Genomic DNA, 24,910 nt, shown 5'->3' with positions numbered 1-24,910 from the left:
ATATATATACATAGGTATATATAATAGTATAAATACTTAGTATACTATATATATATATAGTAAATACAACTACAAGTAAAGGCTCTCTTTTGCCTCCTTCTCAAGTTCTCAAGTTGTATAGGCCATAAGTTGTGAGTCTGCTTCTGCTCAACTCAAACAAAACTCAGCTCAAGACTTAAAGACTAAAATCGCATTGTAGTTTTAAATAGTAGAGTAAGAAAACCACGCGTTTAAAGTAGAAAACGGGCGTCGTCGTACCATTCGCGTCATTCTCTTGGCGTCGCGTGTTCTATACTCGGATTCGCAATTCATATATATATATATATATATGAATAAATATATAAATATATTTATATGTATATCGAGACTCATTGAGAATCGATGAGTCGTCGATTACAAAAAGTGATATTTAATATTTTGTATTATTAAATAAATTTATATATATACGTATATAATATATATGTAAATATAAATATATGTGATTTAAAAAAAAAAAGGAATAACAAGTGTGATTTTTTTTACGTGTGTCAGACTGTGACGGAATTCCAGGGTATATATGACAGTAGTGTTATATACATATATATGTATATATATTTTTAATTGTTTAATAATTAGACAAGTGGTTAAATATGATTGTGAATTTTGAGTGCTTATTTAAATAATTGTGAAATATGATGGGAGTGATTTAAAATATATGAGATAATATTTGAAAATTTAATTTTAAAAATGTGTACGAGGGAATTGATGGTATTGGGGGTGATTGTGAAGGTGGTTTAAAAGTTTAAATATTTATAATTTTTTTTGTTGGCTTGTGGATGAGGAGTTTTAGTTATATTTGTAATTTGTGAACAGTATTAACCGGTAGATTTAAAATGGGGATAAGAATTTTGAGAAAGGCGAGGCTTAGATCCTTTGGAATAATCATTGAAAGTCTTTGGCTGTTTGCTATATTCTGTGGAACTTTAGGTGAGTTGACTATATTTATTTTTTCTTTCTTCAGGTATCTCTTGTATTCTATGTATTTACCTTTATATATATATAAATATATATATGTATTAAATGTATACAGTAGAAAAAATTTTTTTTAAATTTTAAATTTGAAAAGAATCAATTAGTTAGTTTATTAATTGTTTTGAAGAAATGATTACTTTTTATTATTAAATATATACATATATTTTATAGTTAATTTTATGGAAAACAAAATTTTACTGCAGTTTCGAATGAATTTTTTATGATCCTGAAGTTAACGGTAAAAATTTTCGGTTTTTTTTTAAGCAAATAAAAAAAAAACTAAAAATATGCTCATGTAGAAAATTAATAAAACTACAGGTGCAATTTTTTTTTTTATAATTTGTCATTTCGAAAGAAGACAAAAAATTATTAGACGTCGGCTGACTTTAGTATCATTTTTTTTTAAATTTAAAATTAATACAAAACTAATTAATTAGTTTGATAATATAATTAATTAATTGGCTGAAAAAAACTACTTTTCATTGTTAAATATAAACATATATTATATATTTATTGAAGAAAAGAACTTTTCTGCAGCTTTGAATAAATTTTTTTTACATTCGTAAAAGTAAAAAAAAATAGAAGTTAATTAATTACTTTGCAAAAGCAACTTTTTTTTTATTAAATATTTAAATATACGTTGAAAAATAAATTTTGCTGTCATATCTAGTCAAATTTTTATTTTGTAATTTGCAGAAGTTTTAAAATAAATAATTAAAAATTTGAAATTGCGGCAAATAAATTACATAGAAAATTAAATTTTACAAAATAAAACTCGTATTTAAAAATTTAAATTTCTATCACAAGAAACAAAAAAATTTGTTTTTAAATTTTAATATTTTCGCGCCATTGATTTATTTATCTTGATCTCAAATTAGATCTAATGCATTATTAAATTTACCTTCTGTATAAACAAAAAAAATTTAATCAAATCTAAAATTAATTTATTCTAATTACTATTAATTACAATATTCATAATTAATTAACGTAATTAATCACTTGTAAAAAATGTTGATAGATATGACCTAAAAAACATGTTATAGATCTATATATATTTTTAGAAACACATGTTCTGATTAAAAATTATTTTAAAAATTCGCGCGAAAATTTAAAAAAATTTTTTGTCCTGCATTTTATTAAATTTTTAGTTTTCATGTAAAATTTCAAAAATTTTCCAGCTCCATTCAAATTCTTTTTTAATTATATGTAATTTACCCTCATAGATTAATGGCTTATAATTAAATAACAATAATAATTATATATATTTAAAAGTAATTAAGTAAATTAAGGGCATTGAATAACTTGATTGTAATTTTCGCAGATAAAACAAATTTATTTAATTAGATAATAGAAAAAAATAATTAGATCAAGGTTGATATTAAGATTTATAATAAATAATAAATTATATGTTCAAATAATTTGTAGTAATAATAAAAGATGTGAATTAAATTAAAGAAAATGAAATTTATAAGAGGGGAGAGCAGGAAATGACATACAATCGACGACTCATCATGTATGCTCGTATATATATATGAATGTATGGTTTATTATAAGAAGTTGGAGTGTGATTCATCCGTGGGAATGTACTACATTCACATACTTACTCACTCACTCACTCATATATTTACTCATATAACAAGGATACAATGGATCCGTTTGTACATACCACCACTTAAATTTTTTAAATTCGTAAGATTTTCTTAATATACTTCTTAGTCACATTTTTTATTAATAAAATATATGTATATGTATAAAAATATATATATCAGTTGAAAAAAAATCGATAAAATTATCGTACTTAGATACAGTTGCGTGATAAAAAAAACTAGAGTACTCGTAATACCTTATAATATTACTTTGCCCCGGATATTTACTGAAGTTTAGATAAATATTTAAATTATCATCTGTGTATATTTTATTTATTAATCGATTATTCTTGAAAATCGAATTTTTATAATAGTATCAATCTGTCTTTATATTTTTAGTTCAAGGTATCACTATTTAAAAAATATTTGATTTTATAAAAACAACAAAAAAATTCCTATTTTATTTAATAGAAAATTATATGACAGTTAAATTAGCAGATAAATAAATTAAATATAAATATATATAAAATTTGAAAAAACACACGCGAAAACCTTTTAAAAATAATTGTGTATATTTTTAAAATTATTTTTTGCAATAATATGTAATTCGTTAAAAAAAACAATAGAAATTTTTCTAATAACTACTTTTAGTTTTATAAATTTATTATATATGATCATATATGATCAGATAGGAACTTTTTCTGTATGTGGTCATGTATAAGTATTCATATTTTATCAGAGGGACTTTTCTTACATATCTGATTATATATGATCAGAATGCAACATTTTTAGCATTTGAATATATATGAGTTTTCATTAAAAAAATTTATCATATAAAAAATGGTCATATATGATCATATATTTGAGTATTCATATATATGATCATATATGACTAGATTAAACCATATTTTGTATCTGAATGAATACGAGTATCATATGTATGATAATATATGACCAGATTGAACGATTTTCCGTATCTGAATATCATATTTCGAATAAATATGAGTATTATATACGTTCAGATGGAACCGTTTTTACTATCCACTTAGATATGAGTATCATATATATGATCACATCTATGCTTATTCGTATAAATAATACTATATGATCAGATTGAAACATTTTTTGATATCTAAATAAATATTAGTATTAATATACGATCATATATATGATTATTCGTACAAATAATTATACATGACCATAACCATATTTTGTATCTGAATAAATATTAGTATCATATGTATGATCATATATGACTAGATTTAACATTTTTCGTATCTGAGCAGATATGAATATCATATTTGTTGGATATAAATAATTTATAGTATTCGAATAAATATGAGTACATATATGATCAGATTGAAACATTTGTCGTACCTGCTCAAATGTATCATATATATGATCATATATCTATGCTCATTCATATAAATAGTTATATATGATCATATTAAGCCATTTTTTAGTATCCAAATAAATATGAGTATTATAAATACGATCATATATATGATCATTCGTAGATATGGTATATATGATCACATCAAGGCATTTTTTAGTATCGTAATGTATATGAATATCATAATATGTATTTGGTCATGATCATATCTCAGTATTTTTCTCTGAATTTTTAAGCCAATACAGAAAATTCCCTTAAAATTTATATCATTACTACTTCTAGTTATTTTAATTAATCATATTACTTCCTGCTGATAAAATATATTCCACGCACATACTTATGATTACTTTTTTTTTTTTAGAAGCAGCAAATCTAAGACACACAAGACAAGCAGATTTCCGTTCACAGTATTTCAATATTGAAGATTCAGTGGTAATTTTATATAAATTTAATTAATAGTTTTAAATTAAATCATATTAATTAATAATAATATATGTTAAATTTATAATTATTATAGACAAAAGATGACAATCACAATCATAAACCTGTATTTTATGATTGTCTTAAATTGGCACCAAGAGTTAAAGAAGATGAACCCGCAGGTACTATTGTTATAACAGTACACGCTGAAGATCGTGATCCACCAGATGAAGGAGGTAATTAATATATTATTAAATATATGCACGTGTTCGTGTTTTCATTTTGCACGTTGCTCGTTTTGGTTTAAATTAATTAACATTAATTATTAACTAAAAATTTTTATATTATTTTTTGTTTCCATTTTTAATTTTATGATTTTTTTTTTCTTTTTTTTTTTTTAAATAAAAATTTTTTAGGTACAATAACTTACAGTTTTGTCACGGCACCTGGTGAAAAATTAAAATTTGAAATAAATAATGTCACTGGATTGATAAAAACAACTCAGGTATTAGATAGAGATGAACCGGCACGTGAAAAAGAAGCATATTTAACAGTATTAGCAACAGATAATGGTCGCCCACAACTTGATGATGTTTGTACATTTAAAGTAACAATCGAAGATGTTAATGATAATGCGCCGGTCTTTGACAAAGTCGTAAGTGTATTAGTCTTTTTATTTTTTTATTTTTTTTTTTAAATATTCATTTATTCATTTCATTTATTTTATCTAACCATGCATAAGCCTAATTAAAGCCATTAGAACGCACAATTTTTTGTTGTGATGCTTGTTTTTATTATAAAGCACTAGATTTTTTCTAAATCTTAATTAATCGAATTATTTATTTTTTTTTTTATGAATAAATAAATGAATAGTAATTTTAATAGGTCTTACGAGGATTTACTACCATGCAAACAATACAAAAGGTTTGCTGTTTGCTTAATGTTAATTGTTAATGCATTAACTCATTAATTTAATTGTTTATATTAATTAATAATTAATAGTAATATTATTAGTATTATTTATAAGTATTTTTATCAAGTATTGTCATCTAGAGATAATTTGTTTCTTGAAACGTAAATTAAAATTTTTTAAGAGAAAATTAACGGGTAATTATTACTGGGTTTCAAAGTTTTAAATTTAAAAATTTAAATGTTGCGTTGAAAATTTTTTAGTCATTTTTGTTTAATTTTTTGGAAAAAAAATATTCAGAAGATCATATAGGATCTACATGATCACATATGACCACATGTGACCATATATGACTATATGTGATCATGTATGATCATTGCAGGCATATATGGCCATATATGTATAGCCACGTACGAGCATATAGATTAGGGTGATTCAAAAAATAACAAATTTTTTTTTTTCTCGGAAACAGGTTCAAAAGTTTCATTTAGATAAAAAAAGACGCCTGTAAAAATTAGAGCTCTTTATATTAACATTAAGAAGTTTCGCGTTGCACTTTTCTATTTTCCATAAGAATAATATGGAAAAAATTTTTTTGCGTCTTCTGATTTTTATAAGTGGCTAACGATGCGTCATAGAAGTAATTGGCAGGCATATTTTTGTCGGTAATTGAATGCTCTACAAAAAAAGTTTCTTATCATTTTTTGATAAATCTATTTGTTCAAAAGTTATTTGAGGTTGAAGTCGAATTCATATTAAATTTTGAAATCTTTTTACTTTTCCCGCGAAACTATCAAACCTATTACAAAATATCATTTGACCTTTTTTGTAGACAATTTTATTTCCTACAAGTTATTTCCAATAAAGTTTTTTCGAATTCCGCATTGTTTTCTAGTTATTTTTATATTAATGTCAAGCTCTTAAAATCGATCAGTAGACTATTTTTTTTTATGAGCTTGACATTAAAATGAAAATAACAAGAAAACAATGCGAAATTCGAAAAAACTTTGCAAGAAAAACTTCTAGGGAACAAAATTGTCTACAAAAAAGTTTAATGATATTTTGTTATAGGTCTGATAGTTTCGCCGGAAAAGTAAAAAGATCTCAAAATTTAATATGAATTCGACTTCAACCTCAAATAACTTTTGAACAATAGATTTATCAAAAAATGAATTTGTTATTTTTTGAATCACCCTAATATAGATCATATATAACCATGTATGACCACATAGATCATATATGATTACTTTTATCTAATCACAATATTAAATATATATTACCACGCATGGTCATGTAAAAATTAAAATAGGGTCATATTTATATTAATTCATAGTCATATATAATATCTGATATGACCATATAAATATTTATTCATGATCATGTGTTATATCAGATATGATTGTAAATAATGATATATGATCATAAGTGATATCGTATATGATCATATATAAATATATCTTGCCATATATGATACAAGTACTATTTAGCTATGATCATAAATGATATCTTATACGATCATATACTTACTTGATTATGATCATACATGATATTAGATATAATTGTATGCAATCATATATGATCATATTTATATTAATTCATGATCACGCTTAATATCAGATATGATCATATATGTTCATGTTCGAATTTATACATATATGATCGATATGTTTATATTTAATCATGCATAAAATTTATATATGATCATATCTGAGTATTTTTTCCAGCTCATATAATTTCTATAAGAATTAATGAAATGAAAAATATTAAAAATAAAAATAAGAAACCGAGGGCATAAAAAATGACTAGAATTTTTAAACAGTTTTCTAGATGACAACAAAAACTTCCTTAAAAAAAAAAAAACAATATTACTTAGTGATTAAAAAAAAATAAATTATGCGCAGGTTTACACAGAATCAGTGCCACAAGATCACCCGCCAAACGCCGAGGTGATGCGCGTATCAGCAACAGATATCGACGACGGTAATAATTCCGTAATCCAATACAGTCTCACTGCATCGCGTAATACCGATGACGCTTCTTACTTCAAAATAGACGAAAAAACTGGAGTTATTTATCTCAGCCAAGCAATTAAGGTAACCCCTGACCCCAAATTCCACAAAAACTCTTTTCCAACCTCATATAAATTATCATTAACCATATAAATTATTACTGTTCACAGCATGGTCCCGATTACAAATTTCGCCTGATCGCCCGCGCCCAAGATCTCGGTCGCCCAGAGCCAAAAGCCAGTGAAATAGATTTGGAAATTCGTGTCGTTGACTCTTACAAAAAAGCTCCCACATTTTTAGGAACTTCAGCCAATACTCTAAACCCACTTTTAATTCCCGAAAATTTTACTGGTTTTGATCTATCACTAGTTCAAGTAACCGCCGCTTCAAATATTCCCGACAACCCAAACGGTCTTATATTTGAATTAGTTACCGGTGGAACAGAACAAGCAAACAAAGCCAACACATTTCGTCTCGAATCCGAAGGTAATACTGCGCACATAAAATTAGCTCAGCATCTTGACTACGAGCGAGTTACCGAATACACTTTGATCGTTCGTGTTCAAAACAATTATGATTTAGCCGCCGAAACGGTTGTCAACATCCAAGTATTGGATGTCAATGACAATATTCCCGTTTTTGTTGAAATGAAAAAAGGAAGCGTTTTAGAAAATGAGTTACCAGGTGTACCAGTAATGCAGGTCCGCGCTATCGATCATGACGGAACAGAAGCCAACAATCAAGTTACCTATGAACTAGATAATTACAAAGATTATTTTGCAATCGATAAATATACCGGTAATATAACAACTCTGACAACTTTCGATCGTGAAAAAGTCGATACTTATAATGTCAAAATAATAGCAACAGACAATTCACCCAGTGCTTTATACAAAACCGGAGAACCAAATCGTGGACAACAAGATTTCCGTATCGAAATAGCCGACAAAAATGATAACCCACCGCATTTTAATCGTTCCGTTTACACCGCAAATTCAATTCTAGAAAATACGAATGTCAATGCACTAGTTACTGAAGTAAAAGCTGATGACAATGACACAGCTAGTCCTGTTATTTACTCAATAATTGCCGGTAATGCGGATGACAGTTTTTACATTGAAGGTACAACTGGTAAAATTCGTATAAAACGTCCACTTGATTACGAAAAAATAACAGAGTATAATTTAACAGTACGCGCATTTGATGGCATGTATGCCGACAATGCAACAGTCAAAATATTTATTGAAAACGTAAATGACAATCCCCCAATATTTACACAAGATTTCGATCGCAATCCAACAATTGAGGAAGAAAAACTTATCGATGGCTGCTTGACCCAAGTGAGCGCTTACGATCCTGATATCAAGAACCGTAGCGCAGATCAACATATCGCGTATTTTATTGTCAAAGAAGACCAGCAGCCTCTGTTAGAAATAAGCAAAACTGGTTGTATTAAACTGAAAAAACCGTTGGATCGCGATCCGCCGACAGGTTATCCCATGTGGACAGTTATCGTGATGGCGCGTGATGAAGATGGAGCTCCAACGGCACTGCAGGCATTGGTGATGGTCAACATAACCCTGATAGACATTAACGACAACGCGCCATTTTTAGATATGATCCAACCGGTAGTTTGGTATGAAAACCAACAGCCAGACAATATTACAAAATTACGCGCCCGTGATTTTGATTCAGATGAAAACGGACCGCCCTTCCATTTTTCAATAGACCCGGCAGCTGATAATAGTATTGACTTATTTGAAAAATTCAGTATCATCGGTGACGATTTACGCGCGAATGTTGTTTTTGATCGTGAAGAATGCAAACAATATGAATTACCGATCGTTATTAGCGACAGTGGACGTCCTAGATCAATGACCGGTACATCAACGCTGACTATTGTCATTGGTGATGAAAATGACAACCGTATGGAAGAAGGTACCAGTTCTATTTTTGTATACAATTACAAAAACAAAGGAAAGAATCAACTAGACAGTGAAGATGTAATTCAAGATACTGAAATCGGGCGGGTTTACGTCAATGATTTAGACGATTGGGATTTACCAGATAAATATTTCTCTTGGTTAGACGGCGGTGATTATCATGAAGGATTTAGTTTAGACCCACATACTGGTATGATAACAATGCTCTCATCAAATACTTGGGTTGATAATACTTATTTATTAAAATTCGTTGTCAAAGAATCGAGTCCGCTGATTCCTAGTCATACTGTTAATGCTTACGTTAATGTAACAGTTAAATTAATACCCGAAGAAGCTGTTGTTAAATCTGGTTCGATAAGATTTTATGGTTCAACGCCTGAAGAATTTGTTGCGCCAAGAAAAGATTCAAATATTAGCAAGAAAGATATTTTCCATGAGCGATTAGCGACAATATTAAACACGACCATTGATAATATTGATGTCTTTACGGTACTGGTGTCTCCTCATCAGCAAGGATTCCAAAGTAAGGATACTAAGAAACGAGTGCCTTTGCTGGATGTTCGTTTTTCGGCCCACGGAAGCCCGTACTATGCTGCGGAAAAATTAAATACTATCGTATCCCGGCATGCGGTTAATATCGAACGTGAATTAGAGATGGACATAATGATGGTCAGCATTGATGAGTGTCTGCAAGAGCAAGTTCACTGTAATAATTCATGCCGTAATTATTTAAACATATCAGGAACCCGGCCGTATGTTGTCTACACAAACTTGACATCATTTGTTGGCGTTCGAGCCATCGTTGATCCTCAGTGTACGTGTCATGTTGCTGAACCAATCGTGTGTCTCAATGGCGGAACGCCTTTGCTTGCTGGCACCCCAATGCGCTCTGGTGAAATAATCGGTACTGAACGCTGCGAGTGTCCGCCAGGGCTCGAAGGACCAAGATGCGAGTTACTAGACATCGCTTTCCATGGCGATGGGTGGGCAGTTATGCCTGCTCTTGAAAAAGCCTGTGATGATTCACATCTAGGAGTTGAACTAAAAACATTCAATGATTTTGGACTAGTATTTTACATCGGTCCGATGATTTACAGCAAAACTCTTGGGGTTCAAGACTTTATGTCTTTAGAAATTCAAAATGGATATCCGGTTTTGTATGTAAACTATGGCAGTGGTACAGTTCGACTTGAACAGACACAAACAAAGCTTAGTGACGGTAAAGAACATCGGATTGATATTTACTGGACCAAGTCCGTTGTTGAAATGAAAATAGACAATTGCGGTGGGTCGAATTGTATGAGTTTAGGTGGCCCGCCAGGTGACAATGATTTTCTTAATGTTAATTCGCCTGTACAAATTGGCGGCAATGGACTAGGAACTACTGATTTTCATGAACTATCTACATTGTTTAACTGGACTTTCACTCCCACTGATCGTGGTTTCTACGGTTGCATTCGCAACATGACTATCAATGGTAACACTTATAATTTTGGTAATTTAGCTTTGGCTAAAAATGCCTACGCCGGATGTGACAGCGGAATGGCTAAGGCAGTATCATTTTCACTGGATACAAACTTTTGGGTTGTTATTGCCGTTTGTTTGATAATATTGTTCTTACTTGTTGCGGGAATATTCGCACACAGACGTAGAAGTGATGAACACTATAAAGACATGGATGACATTAGAGAAAATATAATAAATTACGAAGATGAAGGTGGCGGTGAAGTAGATACTGGTTATGATTTGAATGTCCTAAGACGAATTTATGATTCTCCGAGCGTCCTAGGTGGCGGTAATGGCGGCATTGATTCGAAACTTGCTTCTGTTATCAATCAAGGCAAAGGTGGTATTGGTAATGATGAAATACCGGACATCTGTAGTTTTTTGGATGGAAAAAAATCAAATTGTGATAAAGATCCGGACATTAATCCATTTGATGATGTCCGGCATTATGCTTATGAAGGTGATGGTAATTCAGATGGTTCATTGTCGTCATTGGCATCTTGTACTGATGATGGTGACTTGAAATTTAATTATTTGTCTAATTTTGGACCAAGATTTAGAAAGTTGGCTGATATGTATGGCGAGGAACCGAGCGATGATGATGATGATGATGACGAAGATGATGATGATAATGTTGGTGTTGATGTTGATAATGACAGTAATATTAATAATGATGCATGTAGACGTAGACGATTTAGACAAGATGATAATCATGGTAATAATAGTGGTATTAATAATGATAATAGACCAGCGCCTATGCCTAGAATAAGAAATACTGGTAATGATGAACGAGAGAGTGAAAGTTGGTGTTGATTTTATTGTGATTAGTACTGATAATTATTATTATATATAATCATAACTATTTATATTAATGATGATAGGTTTTAATTACTTGTAATTATTACTGGTTATTGTTAACAACAAAGGTCATTATTAGCAACTAGAACTATTAGTTCCGTGTTGTTATTAGTAATCGTAATAATATTTACATGAACAGTTACAATTACTGGTAGTAATAAATACTGTCATCAATAACGATAATTATTATTAACGATTTTAAAAAATCTTAAAAAATAGAGAATATTACCAACAGTAATGATTACTGTCATTAATAGTAATACATACCATTGATAATAATTATTTCAGTAATAAATACTGTCATCGATAACGATTATTATTATTAATGATATTAAATATTTCTATGAATAGTTAATATTACTAACAGTAATTATTACCGTGATTACTAATGATAAAAATCGTCATTAAAAACGATCATTGTTACTGATCGTGGTAAATATTATCATTAACAGTCACTATTATTGATATTAATAAATACCATCGTTATAGTAATAACTACCACCATTAATAGTGATTATTATTAGTAGTAATTAATACTGTGATTAATAACGATGATTGTGACTGATTGTAGTAAATATTATTATGAACAGTCAATATTATTAATTTTAATAATTACAGTAATTAATAATAATTATTATGATTAATAGTAAGAAATATCATAATTACTAGTAGGTATTATTACTATTAGTAGAAAGTCATCATTAATTATTAGTATCAGCAAAGGTAATTATTACCAACCTAAATAATTACCATTAATATAAATAATAATGATTATTATTAATTAATAATTATCAGTAACGAGCTTGATAGTAAAAAACAAAAAATCTCATTTACGTAATAATGTTATTATGTACTTAATTACTATTAATTATTATTATTATTAATACTATACTAAATATTGGTATGATAATTTTGAAGGTTAATTACGGAATTTTATACGAGAAAAAAAAAATAATTAATTATATTTTTTTCAAAACAAGACTAAAAAAATTCTGTGCCTTAAATACGCCTTATTTTAAAACAGAAAAAAGTAGTAAATTAACTATAAGTAGTTATTGATTAATCATTCCACGTACATATACATTAATTTTTCGTGAACAATCAAACAAAAAAAAAAGTTTGTTTCGAAAGCGTTAAAATACGCCAAAGAAAAATTAATTTGTTTATGTACGAACGCCGATGGCAGCTAAAAAAATCAAAGTGATTTTTATATTAAAACAAATTTTTTTCGCTTATAAATATATATGTACACATATATATGATTATTTATAGCGTAGTATATATTATAGGATATAATTAAAAACAATGAAAGAGGAATAGAAATTTTTCAAAGGAAAAATGACCATATTATAATTTATAGGTTAGTGTAAATTAATTTTTTTATTACTGAAGAACAAACGAAATTAAATTAATTAATTAAAGAACAATAATTGTAACTTGTATTTATATTTTTCATCGCCTTTCTTTTTTTTTTTTTATAATATACTAAACTTAAACTTACTCAGTAATCGGTTGAAACAATGAAATATTTCTTGTATTTTGTAATTGAGACAAATATTTTGTCACGCAATTAAACATTTTGTTTTGTTTCCACGAATTATTATTATTATAATTACTATTACTTTTTTTATTACGATTTAAGACTGAAATTTTTTTACTCTTTATTTTGCGATTAAAATAAAATTTGTTCGGCTGATCTTCCATTGGGTGTCGGTAAAAAAATCCTAAACAAAGATACTTATTTTATATTATCCGGTGAAAATATTCAATTATGATCATATGTACGTTCAAACATCACATATGATCGTATGTGATCATAAATATTAATAATTATAACCACATATAATATCTTCTATGATTACAAATGATTATATGGATACGTACGATCATATATGAGCATATACGATCACATTTGAACATATATGATATCATCTGATCCAAAATAAATATAAAAACACTCACATCATATGCCTAGTATGATCATATATGACCATATCTGATATCATATATGATTGTATATGATCATATCTGATATCATAATTTTACGTCTGATATATGATCATATATTATCAGATAAAATTATTTTCAGTATCCAACCAAATTTGAGTATTTTATGTGACCATATATGATCATATCCAATTCGCGATCACTATATTTCATATTATATATGATTATATATGATTTCTGATATATGTGATTGTATACGATCAAAATTTCATTTTTTATATATGACAATATTTGATCAGATAAAGTTATTTTTGGTATCCAACCAAAAATAGGTATTCATATATGATCATACAGGTGATCATATATGATCATATCTATTATAGTCTGATCATATATGTCATCAGATGACATATATGGTTGTATGTGATCGAAATTTTACTTCTGTTATATAACCATATATGATCAGATATATTTATTTTTAGTATCCAACTAAATCTTAGTATTCTATATGATCATATATGAATATTTTATACCAGGCAGCTGTACATAAGTACAACAATTTAAGTAAAAATTGTTATCTCTAGGATTTTACTGTCCAGATTTTTTTTAGGATTTTTTGCCCGATAATTCTTCCATTACACTATTGTTTACGTATTGTTTTTAAAACAATTATTGCATTTATCTACAAATATATAATATAAACAATCGCCTTTGAAAGTAAACCAGAATTTATCAACAATATTAACAATAAAGGTGCGGAATTTTAGAACAAAGTTTTTTTTTGGTTAGTAAACAAAACTTTAAAAAAGACAAACAATACAGTTGTAATTTTAATCATGTTTATTAATTAACTTTAGAATGCGATAAATTTAATTGGTAATTATTTTATAAATTATTTAATTCAAATGATTTTAAAAAACCGGTTATTATTATTTTAAATAACAATTAATATTCAAGTAATTGTTACCGTGTTACAATTGAAAAAAAAAAATCTTTGCTCTAAAATAAAGGACCCTTTCAATATTTTAATGATTGTTAATGATTAAATATATAAAAAAATGATAAATGTTTGTTGGAAAAAATAAACAGTAAAATTTATGAAATATAAATGTTAAAAAAATAAATGAGTATGATTCATGAAATGAAAATTTATGAAATATTTTGTTTTTTAACAATTTACAAATTTTTAAAAGTCGATTAATTAATAAGCAATAAATTATAAACAAATATAAAATTATATTATAATTAAAATGAAATATTTTTTTATAGTTTATAATTATCAGTTTAAATAAATAGTTTAATGTAGTTAATAGTTACTATTCGTGATACTTTTATTTTTATAAAACAAATTAAAATTAATTATATACATATATATATAATTATATAGATTATTAGTTGTAATTAATATTCTTTTGTAAAATGATTGTAATACAGTCATAAATAAAATAAATAAATGAATAATTGATGAAAAATGTTTAGATTAATCCGCCATCTTGAATCGAATAACTGGACCAGCAGATAATTTTTCTAATCGTACGTATCAAATCCTCATTCCAGAAACTTAATTAAAAGTATCTATGCGTTTTACCTGTACTTGGGAGATATGATCACGTATGATTACATATGATGATCAGATGTGATCATATATGATCAAGTGTAATCATATATGAACAGTAGAGTGCTTCGTTTGAGATGACTATTTTTTTTCATTCATATGTAAGTATGAAAAGTATGAAACAATTATTTTTTTATTGAGAGAGGTAGTAATTAAAAAAGCTTCCGATAGTCAAACAAAGGCATTTGGGTTGAGTCAAGAAAAGACGAAGGAAGTGTAATAGGAGACAGTTTCGTATTAAATAACATATTTTTGATGATATATTAACCAGGATATATTATATATTTCTTCGGCCATAATTGTATAAAAAAGTTTCAAAATCTTGGATAAAACAGCGATTTTTCAAATTTTGAGATATGTAATTGGAATTATCTCGAAAACTACTAGCTCTACGGTAATGGCTTACACGACTTTTTTTGTTGGAAATAAAATTCCCTATCAAAAAGTCGTGTACAATTTTGTCGTTAAGTTAGTGTTTTGTGAGTAAAATAAAATAAACCATGAAATTCGAGAAAAAATTGGCTTTAAGATTTTTTACCGGTGAGGCCGCTTACAAAACATAAATTAGCTACAAGCTCTTTTACAGAGGAAAGGTTCCTCTGTGATTTCAAACTATGGCCGATTAAATATCTTGAAATTCCGCGAAACTATAGATCATTGAAAAAAAAATTTACGTGTTAATTAAATAGAAAAATTTCAAATTCATTTAGCGAGTACTTAAAATTAAAATTAAGAGCTCATCTTTAGTGATAATTTTTTTTTCAATGTGTACAATGATATTTTGACACGGCACTTGGAAAAAAATAATCATCTCAAACGAAGCACCCTAATGAACAGGTGTAATAATGTGATCATATATGATCAAGTGTAATTATATATGAACAGGTGTTATTATATGTTCATATATGAAGAGATGTAATCATGTGATCATATATGATCAGATTATACATAAACAGACATGATTATGTACGACTATATTAATTATTATCATGAGTGATTATATACTATCAGAAGTGATTGTATATATTCGTATAAATCATGATTTGAAGTAATCAGGTACGAGCATATAAATTATATATGATTAGGTAAGACCATTTATGATTACGCATGATTATGTATGACCATATGAATCATGATTAGTAGTCATTAGATATGACTATCAAAGTATGTGATCAGATATAGTCATATAAACATAAGACCAGGCGTAATCATATAAAATCAGGCGTGGTTATGCATGACTATAAAATTCATATATGATCAGATGTGATCATATATGAAGGTGATAATATAAATCTAATAATGATTTCTCGTATCTGATTAAAGAACATTATTCATATTTGATAATATCTGATTATTAAATCTGTAATTAATAGATAAATAAATAATTAAAAACATTTTTTTATTTTGTCAGAAGTTTATTTTCTATTTATTTATAAAAATTGAAAAATATAAATATATATATGGAAATTATTCTATTATAAATATTTATTTACATTTAAATATTACTAATTATTATCAAAAAAATATTTAATTACTTTAATTAAATTAAATTTATTATTCCTTTAAAAAATAAAGAAAAGCACTTGCTGTTAAACAAGTTCTTCTGACATTCAATAATAAATTATTATTTTATATTAATACACATAATTCATTTCATAAATTAAATGGTATATTAATTTTCTAAATTTCATCTTAATTTTTTTTAAATAATTTAAATTTTTAAATGAAATTATTAAATTTACATTTCAATTAATTATACGTAATTTTTTTTACATTATAATTAATTGATTTTTTTCATAATTTAAATTGTTAAAATTTAATTATTAATTTTTTTTAATATTTACAATTAATACATGACCTAATATTTTTTTTTTAAATTAATATCGAAGCCCGGCGACTATAGCATCCTCAGGTTGTATTCGATTTTGACTAGCGCGCATTTCTAATCTTATATGATTATGATCTATTGACCATAATTTTGGTAAATATTTTGGGCGCATTGTCGTTACAAAATGCTGACGCCACAAACGTTCTAGTTCCACTAAACCTTTTCCTGATCTAACAAAGTGTTCCACAACCTATAAAAAAGTAAAATAAATCTTAAAGTTATCAACAATTATACGGAACTGATAAACAAAACTATTAAGATAGTTGTCGGGTGATGGACGTAGTGTCAGAAAGTTTTAAAATTTTGTATACTTATTAAGGGTATTAAGATACAATTACCATTTCTCAGAAATAAATCAATCGTTTCATGAAGTTTTACGATAATCAATAAAAAAACAAACTCGAGAGCCCGTAAAATTTTTAAATTAATTTCAAAGTTTAAAAAAAATTGGTTATGTTAAAATTCTTTATCATTCGATTACTGTCGGCAGTATTCGGGTATCATCGGTTTTAGTCGTTTACTGTCGGGTCTAATCGGCTGGTAATCAAATAAAGTCTAAGTCGACAGTAAATAAATAATTAATATACCGGGAATTTAAATTGCATACAATATTTGCTTACTATGTTATTAATAAATATAATAAATATATAATAAAACAAACCTTGAGACCATGATTAGGTTTATCTTCATAAAAAGCTAATGATGGAACCTCTCTTATAAGTTTGTCTTCAACAAAATTCAATACTTGTGGCGTAATTTTATCGTGACCTGAGTACTCTAGAATACGTGCCTGTAATTGTTTCCTCCGTTGACTTGGTATCTTATATTTACCTCTGAGAGCTTTTATTGCTGACATTAATTCGCGTTTAATACGATTTTGTTCGACTAATTTCTGTGATAACGGCTTTGATAATGGCGCGTTACACATTTCAGCCAATCTTTCTCTCATTGTTAAATCATGTCTGGTACTTATTTCGTGGCATCTTGGGCAAAGTAGTAAACAATCGTGTGATTGATGTGCTTTCATAATCACTGAAAATAAACAAAAATAAATCTATGGTGTTAACCCATAAGTAGGGTTGCATCCGTCCGGGTTTTCCCGACCATCTAATGGTTTTTTATGTCTGAAGAAGTTAAAAAAGAAATTACCTGGAAAATTTTTACGGTATTCCTTAGGTACGACATTTTTTTTAACAAATTCGTCCTCGGCACCGCAAACAACGCACTGATTTACTTTAGTTTGCGTATAATACTCTCCTACTTGTCCCATCGCTCGACCAGAAGGTTCAAAATTAAGTCTCACTGTCAGCGGATTGTCTTTTACTTTTACCCCTAAATTTTTGGCAATGTACCATTCGGCTTTTTTACGATCACACGTACAAAGTGTCTCGCCATCTGGTGCTTCTAAGTAACAATTATGATACAACGGTTCTTTACGCGTCGGTGCATTTTGTTTTATAGTATTATTATAATTATAATCAATGTTGTCACTATTTGATTTTTCTGAATAATTAGAAATTGATAAATTATTATTAATTTTCTTACTTGAGCCTCGATATCTATAGAACAATAATTATTTTAATTAATTAATTAAAAATAATAATCATAATAGTAATGATAATTACCCACCTATATAACAATCTTTTTCAATTCTTGAGCAAGTCGGCTCTCAAGATCGATAGGTGCTAGTGTCTTTTTCTACGTATGTCTTGCTGCTGATACTTGTAACCAGATTTAAATTGAAAGCTCAATGCACGCGTTACACAAGAAATTCGTGCCAGATTATAACTCAATTCTAGAGTCTATAGTTGAAAATAGTTGCGCATGGCTTGTTCAAGATCTGCTCAAGGCTCAAAATCGACCTTGAGTCTTGAGCAAGCCATGCGTAAGTACCTACTGTAAGTTACTGGTGCAAAAAATGCGTCAGACACTTCATTGCACCGTGTTCTTGCGTACGATACCATGAGCAAGACACAAATCTTGGCATAGATTTCTTGAACCAAGATCTTGCGAAAGACACATACGTAGAAAAAGACACTAGCAGCTAGGGGTCTTGCTCAAGATACTTACTCCAGAATCTTGCTCAAACACGTGTTACTAGACAATTTATAGATAAATTGAGAAAAATATAGATAGCCCGAACTGGGAATCGAACGCAGACCAATTCGGTATCGCGCCGAGTGCTCTACCAGTTGAGCTATCCGGCACTATACTATATTTCGTTCAATTTGATCTATAACTTGTATAAGAGACTTGTACAAGGCCCATAGTTACTAGTGTCTACGTATGCGCCTTGCGCAAGATTGTGTAGCGAGGAACTGACTTAAAAACTGTGCATGATTTGCTCATGGTATTGTAGACAAGAATATTTAAGATATTTCTAACATGGTGCAGTCAAAAGTTTCTGACGCATTTCTTGCCCAAGAAACTTGCAGTGCATATTTGCGCATGGCTTGTTCAAGATCTGCTCAAGACGCGCGATATTCCTCATACTATTCCTTCCCCCACCAGTTTAAACTTGAGCAAATCTTGCGCAAGCCATGCGCGAGGTATATTCAACATACTTTTGGCGCCAATTTTTCCCTAGAATTGAATAATAACTTCACCAAAATTATTGTGTAAGGTGAGCATAAGACTTGCAATTCAAATCTGCCCCAAATATCTGGAGCAAGACCCATAGGTGAATGGTGACGCTAGCAACTATCGAACTTGAGAGTAGGCTTGTGCAAGCCTTGAAAAAAAACTGTTCTATGGGTAGTAATAGTAATAATAATAATAATAATTACTTGGAATCAATAATATCTTTGGGTATATCATAATATACATAAGAATTTTTAACCCAACTATTTTTAATAAATCTAACTATTTTACTCCATGTTGATTTTTTTTTATCTGCTTCTTTAATGATCTGTGTAATAATAAAATTAATTAATTAATTAATTAATCAACAAATGTATGAATATAAGTTTTAATATAATACCTCGTGATAAATTAAAACAGAAACAATGGCGTCAGTGGCGGCGTATTGAATTTGAGCGTAATCGAGCTGGTCTGCGTTCCAATTACCGCAGCGTATGTCAGTCGACTTTTCCATCTCGTAGTTAAGATACTCGAGACTGAGAGCTGCAAGACTTTGATGACAAGTTACGGAAAGACGCTCGGCAAGAAGACGAAGATCAAGAACTCCCATCACCATACAATCGTATGATAGAAAAAGTTTTTTTACGTCGTCGGATGGACTGACACCGACTTTTATTATTGAACTGTTTGATAGTAATTCCTATTAAATACAAAATTTCATTAATTAAAAAACATTTTTATGTAAAAAAAATGAACATGAAAATTAAAAAAAATTATTTGTATGAATTATTGAAACACAATTTTTTTTTTTTAAATTTTTTATTAGTATTAAATTGACGTCAACTTTCTCTCATCAATAAATGAATAAATGAATACAAAATATAAGTATGGATAATTACCTTTAATTGTAATGGAACATGTCCAATTTTACAAAGACGAATTAATGCACAAGTTCCATTATTTGTAGCTAATTGTAATAATGATACTGATCCGCCATTTACCCACTCACAATCAAATCCCAAAACTCCATCAGTCAATTCACTGAAAAATAAGAAAGAATTTTAAATTAAGATACGTATTATTATCAATGGCCGTAGATAAGCGATAACGTGTCAGCCCAAAATAAATCAATTTTTGATATTTTTGTACCGAATGATTCCGTAGTAACTTGAAACATTTTTTCGAGTGGTTTGGCGATAAAAAATGTACCTGAAGATCGGAACGTTTTTTGCGGCACGAAAATAAAAAAACAAAATGAAAAGTAAAAAATCTACTGAATCTAGATTTCTGAAATGTTTCGCATAGACATTAGTATGTTAGCCAAAAATTTTAACCCCCCCCCCCCTTAATTACCACTCAAGTCACCCTTCAGCAGTAGAATTTCATAAATTTTTTCATTTTCGTTGCGCGAAAAACGTTCCAATCTTCAGGACCATGATAAAAAAAAGTTTTTTAAATCATGAAATTAAAAAAATTGTTATCAAATAAATTATCTGGGATAGAACTTTTTGAAAAATCGAGTTAAGTAACTAGAGTTTAAATATTAGATTGCAGAGGACCAGTCGTTAACTAGAATTAAAATTCAAGTAATTTGCTACGGTATTGCAACAAATAATAAATAAACTTTTTTAAATTTCAATTTAAAATTTCGCTAAAAATCAGTCTCCAAATTGTAAAAATAATAATTTTATATTAATTATTAACTATTAATTAATTCATATAATTATTATAAATATATTTATTATATATGAAAATATATAAAATGTTAAATAAATATAAAGAAAGACGTCAAAGACATCCATTACGTAAAGATTCATCGGTAACTGGTGGCAGTAAGTAATTCAAAAAATTTTTTTGAGTAATCTGGCGTAAAAAAAAAATTTTGTAAATCATAAAATAAAAAAAATTATTGACACAAATAAATTATCGGGGATAAAAATTTTTGTAAAATCGAGTCAAGTAACTTGAGTTTAAATACTAGATTGCAGAGGGACAGTCATTAACTAGAATTAGAATTCAAGTAATTTGCTACGTTATTGCAACAAATAATAAATGAACTTTTTGTATTACAAGTTTTTAATTTTTTTGTAATTAACTTTTTACGTTACAGTATTTCTGCTGTAAGTATTTTAGCAGTACAGTGTCAAGTTACTTGAGATTAATTGGATTTAATAGACAAGTACGATTAGTAATTTTGCAAAACCGAGTCAAGTCTTATGGAACGTTTTTGATAATTAGATTCGCTATTTTATATTTCGTAATACAAAATTTTAGTTGATTTTTTATGGATCTGCTTATTTTAGATCTTCAAACTAATATTTTTTTTGCTGAACGATTAATAAATGCACATTAGGGCGGTCGTTAAAAATGAAATTTTCTCAGGCGCCCCATAAAAAGCTTCTTTTCATTGAAAAAATACGTGGGGAATTTGGTTTTTTCTTTTCAAGTAAAAAGAACACGTGCCGCAGGACGATCAAAGTTCATTTTTCGATACAATCGCGACTTTTTTTAAATATCTCATGAAATATGCAGATTAAAGGAAAAAATCATAGGAACAATTTTGTAGGAAATTAAATTCTTGACAAAAAAGGTCACATTCATTTTTTTTATAAAATGTGTATTTGTGAAGATATTTTAAAAAAACTTTTTTAGGTCTTATCAATTGAGCATTTAAAAGATTACGAATGTTAAAAATAACGTTTTTTCTTAAATAGTGACAACTTCGTAACTCGTAACATATCAATCATTAATGCTTATTGTAGTTTCTATATATCTAGAAAAATGTTATTTTCAAAATTTGTAATCCTTAAAACGCTCAATTCATAAGATCTAAGAGTTTTTTTAAATATCTTCATAAATACACATTTTATAAAAAAAATGAATACAACCTTTTTTGTCAAGAATTTAATTCCCTACAAAATTGTTCCTATGATTTTTTCCTTTAATCTGCATATTTTATGAGATATTTAAAAAAAAAACCGCGATTGTATCGAAAAATGAACTTTTGTCGTCCTTTGGCACGTGTTCTTTTTACTTAAAACGAAAAAACCAAATTCCCCACAGATTTTTTCGCCAAAAAGAAGCTTTTTATGGGGCGCCTGAAAAAATTTAATTTTCAACGACCACCCTAATGCACATGGAAGCAATTTGTGCTCCAATAATTTTCAGATAAATTTTACAAAAATAGTTTTAAATTTTCAAACCCCAGTTTTCTAAAATGACGTCTATGTTAGTTGTCACGTTATTGCTTATCTACTTCCATAATCCTTAAGGTAAACAAAAGAAAATGTAAACAACCTATTTAAGACCTTGAACTAATAACAACAACTTACCTACGAATACGTTGAACAGCGTAATCGCATTTTTGAATATCATCAGCCAGAATAATTTTATTTAATTGCAATGCCGGCATTACATTGTCGACTTCATAACTACTTTTCGAATTACTATCAATTACATTATTATTATCATCAAGAACTATTCCATTACCACTAGACTTAACATCATTACTGTTTTTACATAAATATTTGACACCCGTGACAACATTGTTGCGATATTTTGTTGCAAGAAGAATAATACCGACCGTAATACACTCGAGGATCATTTTTATTATTACTATTTATTTTATAATATTATTATATACTTAAATAATGAATTATAAATATGAAATAATTATAATTAATAATTATATTTAATAAATAATATTTTTAAGTGAAATTAAATTAATAATTAAAACGCCGCGTTAGGAGCACTATTTAAATATTTAATTTATAATTATTACTATAGACTGTTGTTTATATATTTATATTTATTATGTTATGTTATGTTAGATATATATTTTTTAATTACATTATGATTATGATAAATTTATAAGGTAACGCAAGTGAATTTAAGACTCAACATGCTTTCACCATGTGGCTAACGCGACTAAACTTTGTTATGAAAAATATTTAGTTATCAATATTCAATATCAATACCATGGAGACTAGAGTAATACTTTAGTCCCTATAATAGATATATAGATTTTTTTTTTTTGTTGGCTACAGCCCTGAAAGGGCCACGTGGTAGACCCAAGAACTTCTATATTATCAATTGATCATTACAAATCTAAGATATTAAGATATTTCTCATAGATGGCTAAAAATTTAAATTTTAAGCGGGAAATTCAAATTTTTTGATTTAAATGAGATTAAGGAAATGCTCTAGCTCTAACTCTGGCCGAGTGTTTCCATATAGTGAGAGCTGGAACTAGAACATTTCCGAATATGATCCTGAAGTTAGCAGACAGCTAACAATTTTTGAATTTGTTTTTTTCAAAAATTTAATTAAAAAAAAAAAAAACTGAAAATATGCTCATGTAAAAAATTAGAAAAACCATGAGTGTGATTTTTGAAAATATTTTTATTTTATGATTTGTCATTTTTGAAAAAATCTAAAAATTATTAGTCGTCGGCTAACTTCAGTATCATTTTCGAATGCACCTTAATTAAAATAATTATTGACACAAATAATTTCAATTTTGAAATTTTGCGCTAAGTTGCCGCTACTGCGCGTCGTTGTCTCAACGTTCAAATTTTTGAAGTGGGGGGCGAGAGAATCGCAAAATCGATTGCTTTGTATCAACTGACGGTTCGATAGCGGCAGACAGTATCATCGACAATGGCAGTAGCCAGTAGTAGTCCAGATCCTTCTTTACGTTTGAATTGAAACACAGTATTGCAGTTAATTCGCGGAATTATCCATAAAATTTATTGTTCATAGTCATTGTTTAATTAAAGTGTGCAGTGCTTGTAAAATTTAAATTGTGCAAAGTGTCTGTGGTGTCGTTAAGTGTTGAGTGTTCAGTGCTAGTGTAAAGTGTTGCGAATTGCTGATGCTGATAACCTCCAAGTTCCTGAGCAAAATCATCTGACATCGTCTGGTGGGAGATAGCAGTTAAGTGACGTTTTTTAGCTGCAATGCACTTGGAGCAATTTAAATTAAATCACCAAGTGTATGAGGACACCCTTCTGCATATTATTTTCCCACCAAGGTTTGTTCAAACACTTGCGTGTTTTTTTTTTTTTTTAATATTTTAAATATTTTTCTATCATATTCTGCCGCCATTTTAATTTGTCTCCAATTTTCAATAATTTATTTTTCAAATATTTAAATTTACCGCGCAAGTAATTATAGTAATTTATAAATTAATTACTTTGGGTGCATTCGGAAATGCTCTAGCTATCGCTATATAATGTTTGGCTA

General features: G+C 28.1%; 2 protein-coding genes across 3 annotated transcripts; one reads left to right on the top strand and one right to left on the bottom strand.

The window, feature by feature from the left end:
• The first annotated feature begins 132 nt into the window (after window positions 1–132).
• Window positions 133–14,616, top strand: LOC130662898 (DE-cadherin). Of its 2 annotated transcripts, XM_057461896.1 has the most exons (6): window positions 133–966; window positions 4,352–4,422; window positions 4,508–4,646; window positions 4,827–5,065; window positions 7,222–7,413; window positions 7,500–14,616. In XM_057461896.1, the coding sequence occupies exons 1-6, from the start codon at window positions 873–875 to the stop codon at window positions 11,589–11,591; spliced, it is 4,827 nt and encodes a 1,608-aa protein (XP_057317879.1). In that variant the 5' UTR covers window positions 133–872; the 3' UTR covers window positions 11,592–14,616. The 2 variants fall into 2 exon arrangements, with proteins under 2 accessions (XP_057317879.1, XP_057317960.1); XM_057461977.1 differs by lacking the exons at window positions 133–966; window positions 4,352–4,422; window positions 4,508–4,646; window positions 4,827–5,065 and adding an exon at window positions 5,300–5,334.
• Window positions 14,617–16,848: 2,232 nt separating this feature from the next.
• Window positions 16,849–23,591, bottom strand: LOC130678748 (exonuclease 3'-5' domain-containing protein 2). The gene is made up of 7 exons (XM_057486233.1): window positions 22,999–23,591; window positions 20,566–20,707; window positions 20,067–20,366; window positions 19,873–19,994; window positions 18,236–18,645; window positions 17,748–18,118; window positions 16,849–17,276 (listed from the first exon to the last, which is right to left on the bottom strand). Exons 1-7 carry the CDS (start codon window positions 23,268–23,270, stop codon window positions 17,076–17,078), a joined length of 1,818 nt encoding a protein of 605 aa, XP_057342216.1. The 5' UTR covers window positions 23,271–23,591; the 3' UTR covers window positions 16,849–17,075.
• Between the last annotated feature and the right edge of the window lie 1,319 nt (window positions 23,592–24,910).

This window comes from Microplitis mediator, chromosome 1 (assembly GCF_029852145.1).
Source record: "Microplitis mediator isolate UGA2020A chromosome 1, iyMicMedi2.1, whole genome shotgun sequence".
Taxonomy (NCBI): domain Eukaryota; kingdom Metazoa; phylum Arthropoda; class Insecta; order Hymenoptera; family Braconidae; genus Microplitis; species Microplitis mediator.
The sequence above is the reverse complement of the archived record's forward strand: the minus strand, read 5'-3'. Positions and strand labels throughout refer to the sequence as shown.